This window comes from Ostrinia nubilalis, chromosome 16 (genome assembly GCF_963855985.1).
Source record: "Ostrinia nubilalis chromosome 16, ilOstNubi1.1, whole genome shotgun sequence".
NCBI lineage: Eukaryota > Metazoa > Arthropoda > Insecta > Lepidoptera > Crambidae > Ostrinia > Ostrinia nubilalis.
This window is the reverse complement of record NC_087103.1, coordinates 5,888,160-5,901,537: the sequence shown is the minus strand read 5'-3', so window position 1 is coordinate 5,901,537 and position 13,378 is coordinate 5,888,160. Positions and strand designations below refer to the sequence as shown.

The window sequence follows — 13,378 nt, the reverse complement described above, 5'->3', positions numbered from 1 at the left end:
TGAACGAGATCTAGTAAGTAGTTTTTTTTAATACCTCGTAAATCGTAAACCGCTTATTACCGCGTAATCTTTCATACAAATAACTTAAATTAAAAATATATATATTTCATAAATCAATGGTACGGAACCCTTTGTGCGTGAGTCCGACACGCACTTGGCCGGTTTTTTTATTATTTAGGATGTAATCATTTAAAGCTGAAATAACTTCATGAGGTCCTTTTAATGCATATTGTTCGGTGTATATGTACATTGTTGCAGTATTCTCTCGTAAATTGTGCACATCAAAATTATGCAGCCATAATTGGCGAAGGTAATATTCGTCGCCAATATTTGTTACGGGGTAGTGGCAAATTTTTTTGATAGTCAAAACAGAGGGATAATATAATGGACTTAGGGATTTGTTAATTTGAGCCGACAGGACTAAGGGATATTAGGACATAGTGATTTCTTGAATTGGAAAGAGAGGACTTAGTGTTAAAGTAATTCACAAAATACACGGAAAGGGATTTTTAAGTTAAAAATTAATTGCGCCAGTCCATAGAGAAAAAAAAGCTACGTTGTTCAGTGCTGTCAGTTCGAAAACTATGAAAATGGACTTAGTGATTTCTAGAATTGGACCATCCGTTTTGTTTCTTTTATAGCAACAACTCAATGGAGTTGGCAAAAAAGTGACGTCATTTGGCAAACAAAATCTTTTTTCCTTTTTGGCAATGACTTAATTTTGGAAACCACGATCATACAAAATCTATGGAAGGAGTATCTTTTAGACAGCTTGTGAAAAGCATGTCAATTGACTGGTGGTCACAACTACTACCCTAGTAATATGACGGTAAAAAGTAAGCACTTGGTGACAACTTACCTTGGTAACAAAGTAGGCAGCCACGCCACGTTGCTGAAAGCCGACAAGTGGGGCGAATTGACCCGAGCCAGTTCGGAGACCCCGCCCGATTTACCCAAAGGTCCCACACATTCCACTCGCCACATTATGAGTTCAGAACATAGACCGCCGGCGGCTGTGTCGTCATCTGGCTTGTGGGTCTCTCTGTCACTATCTGCAAAAGATGATCAACGTAAAAACATTAGATACTTTGCCTTGTATCATCATTTCAGTCATAAGACATCTACTGCTGAACATAGGTTGATTGGTTGTCTAATGATTTTCTTTGACCGATTGGTAGCGGCCTGCTTCCAGCGCCTTTCTGCTACCTTGTGAGTGGACCTTGTTTCCGGTACGTGGCCTCCACTCCAGAACCTTGCTGCCCCATCGGCCGTCAGTTCTGCGTACTATTACTTAAGATCATTCAATTAGACACTGTAATAATTACCTGATATGTTATGATGGCTAGTCGTAAGTAGTAATGGTAATACTGGATGGCATGTGATGTCATTAACTCTAAATCTATGGCCGGACGCTCTTGAGGCATGTCCTATAGATAGCACCTGAAAGTAAAAGAAAAATAATATCCTGATTATTTAAAATGCATTCAAGTCGTAATCTTAGTCGGCCGTTTGGTGTAGTGGTTCAAAACGGACTACTATTCCGGAGGTAGCGGGTTCGATTCCCGCACAGTACAAACATTTGTGGGCATGAACATATTTGTTTGTATTGGACTGGGTGTTTTCTATGTATAATAAGTATGTATTTACAAAAAAAAAGTATTTAAGTATGTTTATATCCGTTGTCTAGTACCCATAGTACAAGCTTTGCTTAGTTTGGGACTAGAAGCGCAATGTAAATGTCCAAGGATATTTATTCGGATTTTGCGCGTCATTTCAATCTACAAGCCTCATGAGTTAGAAAATAAAAATAATTACTACCATAGCTTACCTGAGAGAACTTAGACTTATCATCAAACGTTAGCTGCCAGAGGTTAAGCGTGCCATTAGTATGATTGGTGACCATGGATATGACGGGCGCCGAGTCTAAAACATCGCCCTCCTGATTTTCGCCTTGGTCCTCCGTGGCTACACTCATCTTCCTTTGCATTTCATTGTTGTTTTCTTCGCAAGCACCTAGGGATTTTGTAGGATTACTATTTACACATAAATATTACATTTTAAATAGGTACACAGTCCGAGTGACTGACAGATAAGCCATTTTTTCAAGTTACTTAGGCTGAGTTGCACCGACTTACCTTATCCGTAACAATAACAATAACCGGTGCTTTTTGTATGGAGTTTGACGAATTTTGACGTTTGTTAAAGTTAAGTTAAAGTAAGAAGTTTAAAATTACAGACGGTGCAAATCAGCCTTAAACTTTCACACGTTTAGTGTTACGTAGCCGACAGGTATTTAAAAATCGATAAAATTATGTCAATTTCATTAATTAAACGTACCATTTTCTTGTGTTTCTGCATTTTCATCTGCTTGAGGCCACTCATTCTCATCTTTCTCCTCTTGTACACTAGCCAAAGGAGTCGTTACCGTTTCCCCTTGCTGTTGTTGTTGTCCTACAACAATATGGACGGTTAAACAAGATAATTCAAAGATAATCACTTTATGGGGCCATAAAGATTCATACAAGATAACCACTTAAAACAATTTACATAATACCGCCTCGAGAATTTTACAGAACCATAAAGGTGACATTGCTATGACCCGTGCGCGGAGCGAGCGAAACTTGTATGAAACCGTGTGATTTAATCATAATAATTTATTTATTCTTTAACTTAGCAATTCTATTACTTTTGAGCTGAAAAAGGGTTAACATTACAAGAGTAAACAAGATGTTACATGCGGATTAAATACAAATATTTATACACGGTAATTTGCTTAGGTACATCAACTCACCAGGTATCACAGGTTTAGTTCGGTGGCGCACATACAGCGGCTGGTATAACGCGGCGGCATGATATAACGCCGCGGGCGTACACATAGTGGTGGCGTCTCCTAACGGAAAAGCTGAAGGAATACGCGCTGAGAACGACACTTGAGCCTGCCGGATCGCGCCGGCTTGCAACTCGTCTAGCCATTCGCACACCCTGTGGAGATGTTCCTTTGTTAATACATTTTACAGGTAGGCATATTGCTGGGTGGCAAATCAGGCCATTCAACAGCTTTTCATTACGTGGAATTTTTGTCTGTTTAGTAAAATAGTATTTTATAACAGTCGGCCCAAATCAACACTGTCATGTCACAGTAAATTGATGCGGTATTCAGTAACTATTTTTTTTAGCAACTATCCATATTCCTCACTCAGATAAACTTGTTCACGTGAGTGAGATAGTTATATTAGTAGCTAACTGGACAGGCTTATTGAACAGCATTCATTGTGTACAACAACAATAATATGGTTCGAGTAGTTGCAGCGTCGTATAGCTATAAAACACTCTGGAGACTATTTTTTAAATAAATAAAAAATATCTCATAATAAAAACTTACCATATAAGAAAGCTGCCATCAACAGGGTGTATCGAGAACAACAGATCCGGACTCTGATGCCAATCCCTCAGTAGCGACTCGATCTTAGCATCCAAGGAATCGGGAAGATGGGTGCAGGTGACGTCAGTCGCTATCGAGTTTATAGATGTCGTGTTGGACAGACTCGGGTGACTGTGGTTGCCACTACCTGTTATATAAATTATTACCTTTTAATAAACTTGCTTTGAGATTTTTATAAAGTAGCCAGTTAATACTGTGTTCATCTTTGGTTACATTTGGAAGTCATTTATCGTAAAGAGTAATCTAGGGACATAATGTCGTTTAGATTAAATTCTGATCGCAAGAGATTGTAGTCATAATAATTTCCAAAAATGTTTGTAGATAATTTTGTGTTCCTTTGTCAGTTTTGTTTGGTAATGTAGTCTGTAATTTTGTTATAACAATAAAGTGTTTCAATAGAATATATAAATGCGTAGTAACTTTAATGTGTAAGGTGTGTTTAGGGTATTAAAGTAAATGTTTACAGTATTAATAATAGTATGTAATGTAATGTAGCTGGCAGTCGATGAATCGATACTTTACCTGGCTGCTCATCACTATTGCTGTTATCCTCGGACTGAGCTTTAGTCAAATGATGGCTAGGCCGTCTATGTGCCTGTCCTATGGCAGCATGGAATGGGCAGAGAAGCTAAATATTACGAAGCGCACAAACACTTTATGTAAGGCCTATCCCACACTAGAGATTTTCGTCCAGTTGTGGCAATATACATAGTATGCATACCTTACCACGTGCTTTTTAATCTTATTGCCTTGTCTTAAGATCCAAGTCAGCTTACTGACGCTCAAAAAACGCTAGTGTGGGGACTCTAAGCTCAACGGCTTTTACGCAGCAGCTCGTTATAATGACTCGATTACACTAAATACAACAACAGTAAATACCATATTATTAGTAAATAACACAAGCGCAGTAATATTAGGTTAGATCAATAACAGGTTATATTCTAAGCAGTATAATAGTTTCGCCAAATATTACCCAAAGCGTCTGATAAAAGTTGTATAGAACATACTTGTCTCGTTTTCCCCTTCTGGATGTGCGGTGTGGTCGGAACCTGAACCAGCTTCATCCGTTTCTTCTTTATCTAATATCTGGAGAGAAATTACATTATTTGAACATAACGGTAATTAGGCAACTATAGTCACCAATATAAATAAGCCCAATGTGAGGGATGATGTTTCACTCAGTGAAACCAAACATCTATAAAATCAAGTATTCATAAAATCTTTTCTTTCTATTCACCCCCCATAACACTCTTAGTGCAGCGTCACAAATCAGAATTTAAACAGATATAACAGACTTCATATTCTCATTTAAAAACGTTCTCATAAGAAACAGTCGAGTTAACTGCGCACCTTGCGGCCGTGACATCACATCGTCGCTCTTGTACGAACGTGGCGAACGCGCACTCACCTGCAAGGGAGATTCGCATTCATACAGCAAGGTGTGCAGTTAACTTGACTGGATTGCAAGTCTCGTAGGTGGAAAAATAAAATAGTAGGTGCACCATTGCAACAATGTCTTGTTGATGGTTAGGTCACGCGAATGAAACCTTTGTAAAAGATAATAAAACACAAGTAGACCAACCTTTTTAGTGAGGTCGTGCAGTATAGCCTCCGCTTGGCTAGTGAAGTGCATCTCTTTGTTGTGCAGCCAATGCAGTATGAAGCGACCGCCTCCCGCCAACGAAGGCACTAGCGGGATGTCTGTTTCTGCGTTTATTGACGCGGCGAGGTGGAAGTGAAGGCCTGGATTGGAGAAATCGCCTGTATCACTATTATAGAAGAACTATTCCGAGATTAACTCGTAATCGGACAATAATTTTCAAAGTTTTTTGGCCATACAGTTAGGCGGATCCCGTACGTAGTGGCGAAGATCGATTTAGCGAAGTACGTTTTAGTGAAAAACATTCATGTTGGTACGCTGGAGCGAAAGGCTACTGAAGCGAAACACTCGCGGCCGAAAAAGTAATTTTGATGACCTAGAAGACCTTCATTTTGATTTATATCAAATGTTTATTATATTAAATTTTTAATGATAAATAAATAAAAACATATTTTGACTCGGAAATAACATGTATTTTCATGAAATTACATTGTTACTAAATGTATCAATCAACAAATAAACTTTTAATATAAATCAACACTAAGCTCTCCTAGGTCAGCAAAGTTATTTTTCGGCCGCGAGTGTTTCGCTTCAGTAGCCTTTCGCTCCAGCGTACCACCATGAGTGTTTTTCGCCAAAACGTACTTCGCTAAATCGATCTTCGCCACTACGTACGGGACCCCAGTTAGGCCATAGATTCAATATAGTATGGTTACTAGATTGCAATATTGGGCGTTGGGATTCGCAGTCATAATTTCATTACCCTAATGTCCAATGTTGCAATATTGTCTGCTTGAGAGTAAATTGCATTAGGTGGGCAGCTTAAAATTCGATACATCTAAACCAAATACTATGATTTCTCAAAGTTAACAATAGTAGAATGTCCACTAAAGATTAGAAATATCTCTATACGCAACGTGTAACGTTATTATTTTGTAGTATATTGATTCAGGTATTGCACTATTCTAATACTTACAGAACGTGTGAATTACTGTATCTAGGCGGACTGATTGAGTCACCTAATTTAATTAACAGAGTGAAAGAGGTCACAAGCAAATAAACTTATAATCTCAATCGTCTACTGTTATCATCAAAGAGGACAGTACATCAGACTATACCATTCCATTTGTTACAAAATCGAACCTATTACGTATAATGCATAGTAGCAGGCCTGTTCATCTCCCCGAGTAGGCATCGAAAACAAAACACGCGCGAGTAGTGAGTGACGTACGCGCGCGTATTCTTCGACTTGTAATAAAGTTATTCGCTATGGAAAGAAGAGAAAATAAGCGTGTGGTGCGACAGTGACACAGTAGCTTTTTGTAGCAGTCAGCCCTATCGCATCGGCACAGTACCGATCACTGACGTATGTAAACGAAACGGTGCTCTGAGGCAAGCTAAATTACACCATATTAATTGAGTAGTCATTTTTTGAATACAAAATAAACTTTCTGTGCGTAGTACATATTATTATTCTGTGATAAAGTCCGGTCGCCGAGCACACTCACTGTGGCTGTCCGTCGCACAGTCGCGACAGCAATATAATTACGCGTGAGCGAAAAGGATGGGTAGCTTGGGGTCATTGGACGAAATTCTATGTGCTCGGCAACCGGACTTTAGTAGCTTGATGTGCCGCCAACTGAACTCAACTCACCTCCCGTGTAAGAGCTGGAGTGGTAAGGATTGTGGAAGTCGTGAGCGCTGTACGTGGAAGGCAGAGTGGGTATGGGCGCGCCCGGCTGTTTGGACGACTGCGCGTTCCGTCTGATATGGAAACATGTCCTGAAACATTAGTGCTGAGTTGACAAATAAATGTTGATACCGAAATAATAAAGGAAACAAACATAAAATAGGATAAGTAGCTGTTGAATTCTGGCGCTGAAGGAAGGTCCTTACTTTCCTTTCCTCCATTTCGTCTTCGTATCATGTTCAGGGACCACTGGTACCTATATACGATTGACTAGCTTTGTGCTTAATCTAGGGCAGTAGAAAGTATAATCTACAGCTTTAATTAAAAGCCCCTATCAGAGCTCACATTCTTGGAAAAAAGAAAGATCTTGTTGGGGCCAAGTGAGCATGATACCTCACTCATCGACCTGACTATGTCAGTCACTGTGATCGTGATGTCACGGACTACAAGCGAATCCGTTATGAGCAAGTGAGCATGGCACCTCCCTCGTCGCCCAGAACGTGTCAGCCACTGTGACGTCACAGGTTACACACGCACTCACTTCATGTGAAGTAGCCGCTCTACTCGTCGTCTGGTAGTAGAGTCATAGCTCACGTCTGTGACGTCACAGCTAGTTACCGCACTTACTTCATATGCTTAAGCCGCTGCATGAACCGGTGCTTATGACGGTGCGTGGCGCGCTGGCGGCGCGGCGGCGAGCGAGCGTGCGCTGGGACGCAACCGCCCCATTCGTCGTCTGGTAGTAGAGTCATAGCTCACGCCTGTGACGTCACAGCTAGTTACCGCACTCACTTCATGTGCTTAAGCCGCTGCATGAACCGGTGCTTATGACGGTGCGTGGCGCGCTGGCGTCGCGGCGGCGAGCGCGCATGCGCTGGGACGCAACCGCCCCACTCGTCGTCTGGTAGTAGTCATAGCTCACGTCTGTGACGTCACAGCTAGTTACCGCACTCACTTCATATGCTTAAGCCGCTGCATGAACCGGTGCTTATGACGGTGCGTGGCGCGTTGGCGGCGCGGCGGCGAGCGAGCGTGAGCTGGGACGCAGCCGCCCCATTCGTCGTCTGGTAGTAGAGTCATAGCTCACGCCTGTGACGTCACAGCTAGTTACCGCACTCACTTCATGTGCTTAAGCCGCTGCATGAACCGGTGCTTATGACGGTGCGTGGCGCGCTGGCGGCGCGGCGGCGAGCGAGCGTGAGCTGGGACGCAGCCGCCCTACTCGTCGTCTGGTAGAAGAGTCATAGTTCACGTCTGTGACGTCACAGCTAGTTACCGCACTCACTTCATGTGCTTGAGCCGCTGCATGAACCGGTGCTTATGACGGTGCGTGGCGCGCTGGCGGCGCGGCGGCGAGCGAGCGTGAGCTGGGACGCAGCCGCCCTACTCGTCGTCTGGTAGAAGAGTCATAGCTCACGTCTGTGACGTCACAGCTAGTTACCGCACTCACTTCATGTGCTTGAGCCGCTGCATGAACCGGTGCTTATGACGGTGTGTAGCGCGCTGGCGGCGCGGCGGCGAGCGAGCGTGAGCTGGGACGCAGCCACCCCATTCGTCGTCTGGTAGTAGAGTCATAGCTCACGTCTGTGACGTCACAGCTAGTTACCGCACTTACTTCATATGCTTAAGCCGCTGCATGAACCGGTGCTTATGACGGTGCGTGGCGCGCTGGCGGCGCGGCGGCGAACGAGCGTGAGCTGGGACGCAACCACCCCACTCGTCGTCTGGTAGTAGTCATAGCTCACGCCTGTGCCGTCACAGCTAGTTACCGCACTCACTTCATGTGCTTAAGCCGCTGCATGAACCGGTGCTTATGACGGTGCGTGGCGCGCTGGCGGCGCGGCGGCGAGCGAGCGTGAGCTGGAACGCAACCGCCCCATTCGTCGTCTGGTAGAAGAGTCATAGCTCACGCCTGTGACGTCACAGCTAGTTACCGCACTCACTTCATGTGCTTGAGCCGCTGCATGAACCGGTGCTTATGGCGGTGCGTGGCGCGCTGGCGGCGCGGCGGCGAGCGGGCATGCGCTGGGACGCAGCCGCCCCATTCGTCGTCTGGTAGAAGAGTCTCGGCCCACACGCGGCAGATGTTGTCCACGCATGACGTCACTAGCACGTTGCCGACGCTGCCCCTGAGATAAACGAATTCGGGATCACAAAATTTTCGCCGACGACTCGTAAAGTGGTCTTTGTCGATGCCCAACGGTCGATTGCGATCTCCGAGGGACGGGTCTGAGCAAAATAAAATATAAGAAGTTACTATTTCAGACAGGAGGCTTCACAAGCGATGATGACTATCACAAGCCTATTACAAATAACCCTCCTTCTGGTGCAGTCGGGTAAAAAGAATGTATGCAGGCCAAAATAAGCAGACTTGAAGATTAGTTTGAAAACGGTTTTCAAACATTTCTCATTTATGTAACAGGCACACCTGAACCTGATTTTTTAAAATAATGTTAATCGTAAATTATAATGATTAAAATTAGTAAAAAAAACATTTCTCAATATCTTGTCACTTACTTGGGCATGTATTTGCTGGTTTTGCGCCATGACAGATGGGTGACGGCCCGCGGATGAGCTACGTAAATGAATGTATAGTTCAACTCCTGCTGGGAATGGTCGTTGTGGGTCTGCTGATACAATACTAGAACAAACAAAAACAATATTGTAGTTGTTACAATGAGGCATTTTGGACTTCAAAAACTTTAGCTGTAGCAATATAAAGTTAAAATTCAAATATTTCGTAAGCCAGCCTAAGCGGATTTTTCAACGCGAGCGCAATACAAAATTGCATTACGTCTGTTGCCACCAACAAAGAGTAGAAAGAAGGTAAAAAGAGTAAAAATGAGCTCGCTATCGCTCTTATTTTATGTACACGAAGACCGCTCATTTAAACATCCCTATTTCATACCTCTTTGGCGGTGGAAAATGGGCTTTAAGAAGTAAGAGTTTGTATTAATATAACATTGAAACATTCGATCCTTTACCCCAAAATATTGACATTACGAGACAATGGCGTAATAAATAAAAACCTTATCGCTTGTTGCTGCACTACGAACACGGCCAAGCACCTATTTACTACTTATCACTGTCCTTTATTTGCTGACGTAAAACTAGTGTCAAACAAAGTATATTACACTATGTAAACAATCAACAGTGAATCAGAAAAGTAAAGCCGCTGTCACGTGCAAAGTTTAGAGCCTTATTAGTTGTAGGTAAATATTTGATAAACCCATTAATTTAGTTTATTTTTTGTTTATTAAAAGTACATAGTTATGTAGAAGAAAAAGGATATAAGAGTTAACTATAAGGATATACTGCGTATCTTTGGACTAAATCACAGACTGACACACTTCATTTATCGGTCTAGACAGCGCAAACAAACTATTCGCTATAAAATTGCTGTTCTCGTACGTTTACTCTATGGAAGTTGGACATTAATCGTTCCTTTTTTGGCTGCAAGCCAGCTTTAATGGTACAGGGAATGTCCTAGATCTGAAGTAGCCTGACTCATTTTATTACCATAATTATGATTTGTTTGCATAATTTTAAATATCTAAGTAAGCATAGTATAGATCGTACCATCCACGAAGACGCACCCCACCATTCTTTCGCTAATGTTTGAATGTTATCGATACACGCTAATCGCTAATCCATGAGTGCACATGCACACTACTTGGATTGCTTGGATCAAACTCCCTGCACCCCGCCCTTCCCTCGACCAAAAATTGGTGGGGCGCGTCTTCGGGGATGGCACAATCTATAACTTTAGTTTACAATATTGCTTGCGATATAACTACACCAGACGTGAGGGTTAGGTAATCCTAAACGAAATGAATCGAAAAACAAAAGAAGTACAGTTAATATTGTTTAAGGCCGGCAGAAAATTCACCGTGCTGTCGACCGCCCGAATCAGTTGCAACTGCTAGAGCGGTTCGTGTATGTGCGTCCATAGAACTCTGCAGTTCACTGTGCAGTCGCAGCTTGAAGCTGTCGACCCTGACTGCTTCAAGCGGTCCGTGTATTGCCGGCCTAACGCAGTAGTTTAAAAAAAAGTAATATGACGTAACGACCGCATAACCCTAAAATATAAATAATGGGCAAATCAAGCCGGCCGTATAAGTTTATTACCTTTGTTCTGGTACCAGATTTTAACGAGTCTGTCGTTAATGCCGGAGGTGGCGAACAGCACGCCGTCTGGTGAGAACGCGAGGTGGTGGGCCGGTGTCGCCGTGTGGCACTGCCACACGCATATCCAGCCCTGAAAGAAACATTTATGACTTTAGACTAAGGGCCCTCCTGCCACACTTTCTTTACGGCACTTGCCAATGTTTGTCTCGAAGCGCTGGTAGGGTCCAAAAGATAAGGAGTCATATAAAGTGCCCCTTAAGGGCTACCTTTTTTTACTGTATTTGACGTCCAGTTGCCACCAGTGGTCAAAATTGAATAAAATATTTTTGATTTGATTTGACTGGCGGATTACAAGCGTTTTCAAAGCGGAGCGGCCACGACGTTTTCGCTACGCTTGCAATCCGCCAGTGAGACAGCTCACTAAATATAAATATTTTTATTGCAATGTAAGTAGCCCTTATTTCAACCACTTAAGATGCTACAGTGCAGTGTAGTATGTGAAACATTATTGTACAGTCGACCTCACATCATTTCAACCAAATTCATATCGCCGAAAATTATTGCAAAATACCTATTACACTCAGACTCAGGGTCAAATAGTTTGTGACACCTGTGGTGACACCCAAATTAGCCCAGAATAACATAAAATGCAGTTGTGTTTTGTTTGCAAAACGTCGTGCATACTGAATAAGTTTTTTTGGAAGTCTAATTATATGCAGTGAGGACGAATGGTGCATGTTTTCATAACCAATTAGTGCATTTCGTATACTCAATATGGTCAGAAGTATCTCGTTGATGCAATATTCTGCAGTTTGTCATGTCTGTTACATCTCCTCGAAATCAAAATATTGTGTGCTAATGTAATGTTTGGATGTAGGCTACTAATTCATGAAAGCCAATAATGTGTTAGTTAACAAGGCGACATGGTTAATTGACATATTGTGATTATTAACTTTTTTAAATTATGAATTCTTTAGCGCATAAGAATATTGCAATATTTCCTGCCACTTTATTCACAAATATTAAAGTTTGATTTAAAAAGAAATTATGTATTGTATTTTAATGGTAGCTTATTTATTTCTTTTCTCGGTTTATTAAGCAACTCGATATCAAATGCCAGAGCGCATGCAGCATTCTCGATGCTACGAAGCACTTTCTCTTACAATTCATATGCCTGATTAAACTACGAAATTCAGCAGACATTTCAAGTAAGAAACGCACGAAAACTTCTTTCATATTATTGAAATATACACCTTTCCATTCGATCCGCGTGCGGATTTCATCACGAACACGGGATCGCCCCGCATGCGTGATACTTGCATGAAGGACACTTGCTGGTGTGTCACGCATGCGGGACAATCCCGCGTCCGTGATGAAATCCGCACGATATTAAAAACACGTTAAATCGATGTAGTAACTGTACTGTAGTAAGCTAAAAGATTTTTTGCAGACGACCTTCGGATTATTTAGATAAATATTTGCAGAAACCTAACATTATCACAAGATTCCGGGCGAGTTTATAAAGAAATTGAGTTAGATATCACTGAGATAAGACAGTGCCAGTGAATAATTGCCGCGTCCGAGCGAGTAAATAAACAGTTCGCCGTAAATATTCCGACTCGTGCGCAGATCCGACGCAGGATCATTGACATATCATCTTATCCAATGAACCATTATTGTTGACTTATTGACTATTGATTGATGAGAAATTGTAGAGGCAACATACGAACGTTTTTAAACATAACGCAATGTCGCTGAAAAATTATCAGTTATTTTACTAAGATAGTTTTTATTTACATAGTAACTACGATAATTATGTATGTAAATATTGCATAAATTATAATTCGATATACATGTGAAGGGTACAGGGAAAAAAGATCATTGTCCAATAGGATTGCTTTGTACAAAAATAAAATGAAACATCTCTTTGTAATTTTCAGTGATCTCTATTTTCCTGTACACAACCAATGTATCAGTAAAGATATTCAAAATTAAATTACTACTGAAGTGCGCTACTTTAGAATTTGTTATTGGGCAATTTAGTGGAATAAGAGCTATAATAGAGGTTCCCCATAGATAATGAAATAGATAACAGAGGCGGAATGCATTGTTGAATCTGTTATCTTATCAGTCATATTATGCCTTTACAATGTGGAAGTTACTCACGGGCTCTTCTTCCTCTTGTTGCTTTGGTTTTTCATCTTTGTCGCTTCCACCGATTTGAAATGTGACTCCGGAGCTTGCTGAAATATAAGGCAAAAATTAAAATATTGCCCATATCTGCGTAATTAATGTCTAATAAAGTTATTTTGTGAATAGCCTTGAAAAAAGTAGATACGATTTCCATAGTTTCAAATTACATCTCAGATCTCTTACTAGATATGCCCTTTGAAACTAGTAGCTTTATTTTGTACTTTTCGCTTTAAAAACCCATTAAAAAGAGCTTAAACAACAGCGACATTGCATTGATCATATCGTGAAATAAGGAACAATTGGTTTCCAACTTTAAATTAAAAGT

The 13,378-nt window shown here is 41.5% G+C and overlaps 1 protein-coding gene across 1 annotated transcript in view; it reads right to left on the bottom strand.

The window, feature by feature from the left end:
* The window catches only part of LOC135079292 (dmX-like protein 2), a 60,021-nt gene that overhangs the window by 42,420 nt on the left and 4,223 nt on the right, over positions 1 to 13,378 (bottom strand). The window contains exons 4-17 of the mRNA XM_063973909.1: positions 13,027 to 13,103; positions 10,861 to 10,990; positions 9,250 to 9,373; positions 8,676 to 8,861; positions 6,697 to 6,824; positions 5,025 to 5,185; positions 4,450 to 4,528; positions 3,965 to 4,042; positions 3,383 to 3,569; positions 2,792 to 2,982; positions 2,338 to 2,451; positions 1,829 to 2,013; positions 1,326 to 1,440; positions 860 to 1,052 (exon numbers count right to left, since the gene is read on the bottom strand). Coding sequence (XP_063829979.1) covers positions 860 to 1,052; positions 1,326 to 1,440; positions 1,829 to 2,013; positions 2,338 to 2,451; positions 2,792 to 2,982; positions 3,383 to 3,569; positions 3,965 to 4,042; positions 4,450 to 4,528; positions 5,025 to 5,185; positions 6,697 to 6,824; positions 8,676 to 8,861; positions 9,250 to 9,373; positions 10,861 to 10,990; positions 13,027 to 13,103 — 1,948 coding nt within the window. The remainder of the gene's footprint in view (positions 1 to 859; positions 1,053 to 1,325; positions 1,441 to 1,828; positions 2,014 to 2,337; positions 2,452 to 2,791; positions 2,983 to 3,382; positions 3,570 to 3,964; positions 4,043 to 4,449; positions 4,529 to 5,024; positions 5,186 to 6,696; positions 6,825 to 8,675; positions 8,862 to 9,249; positions 9,374 to 10,860; positions 10,991 to 13,026; positions 13,104 to 13,378) is intronic.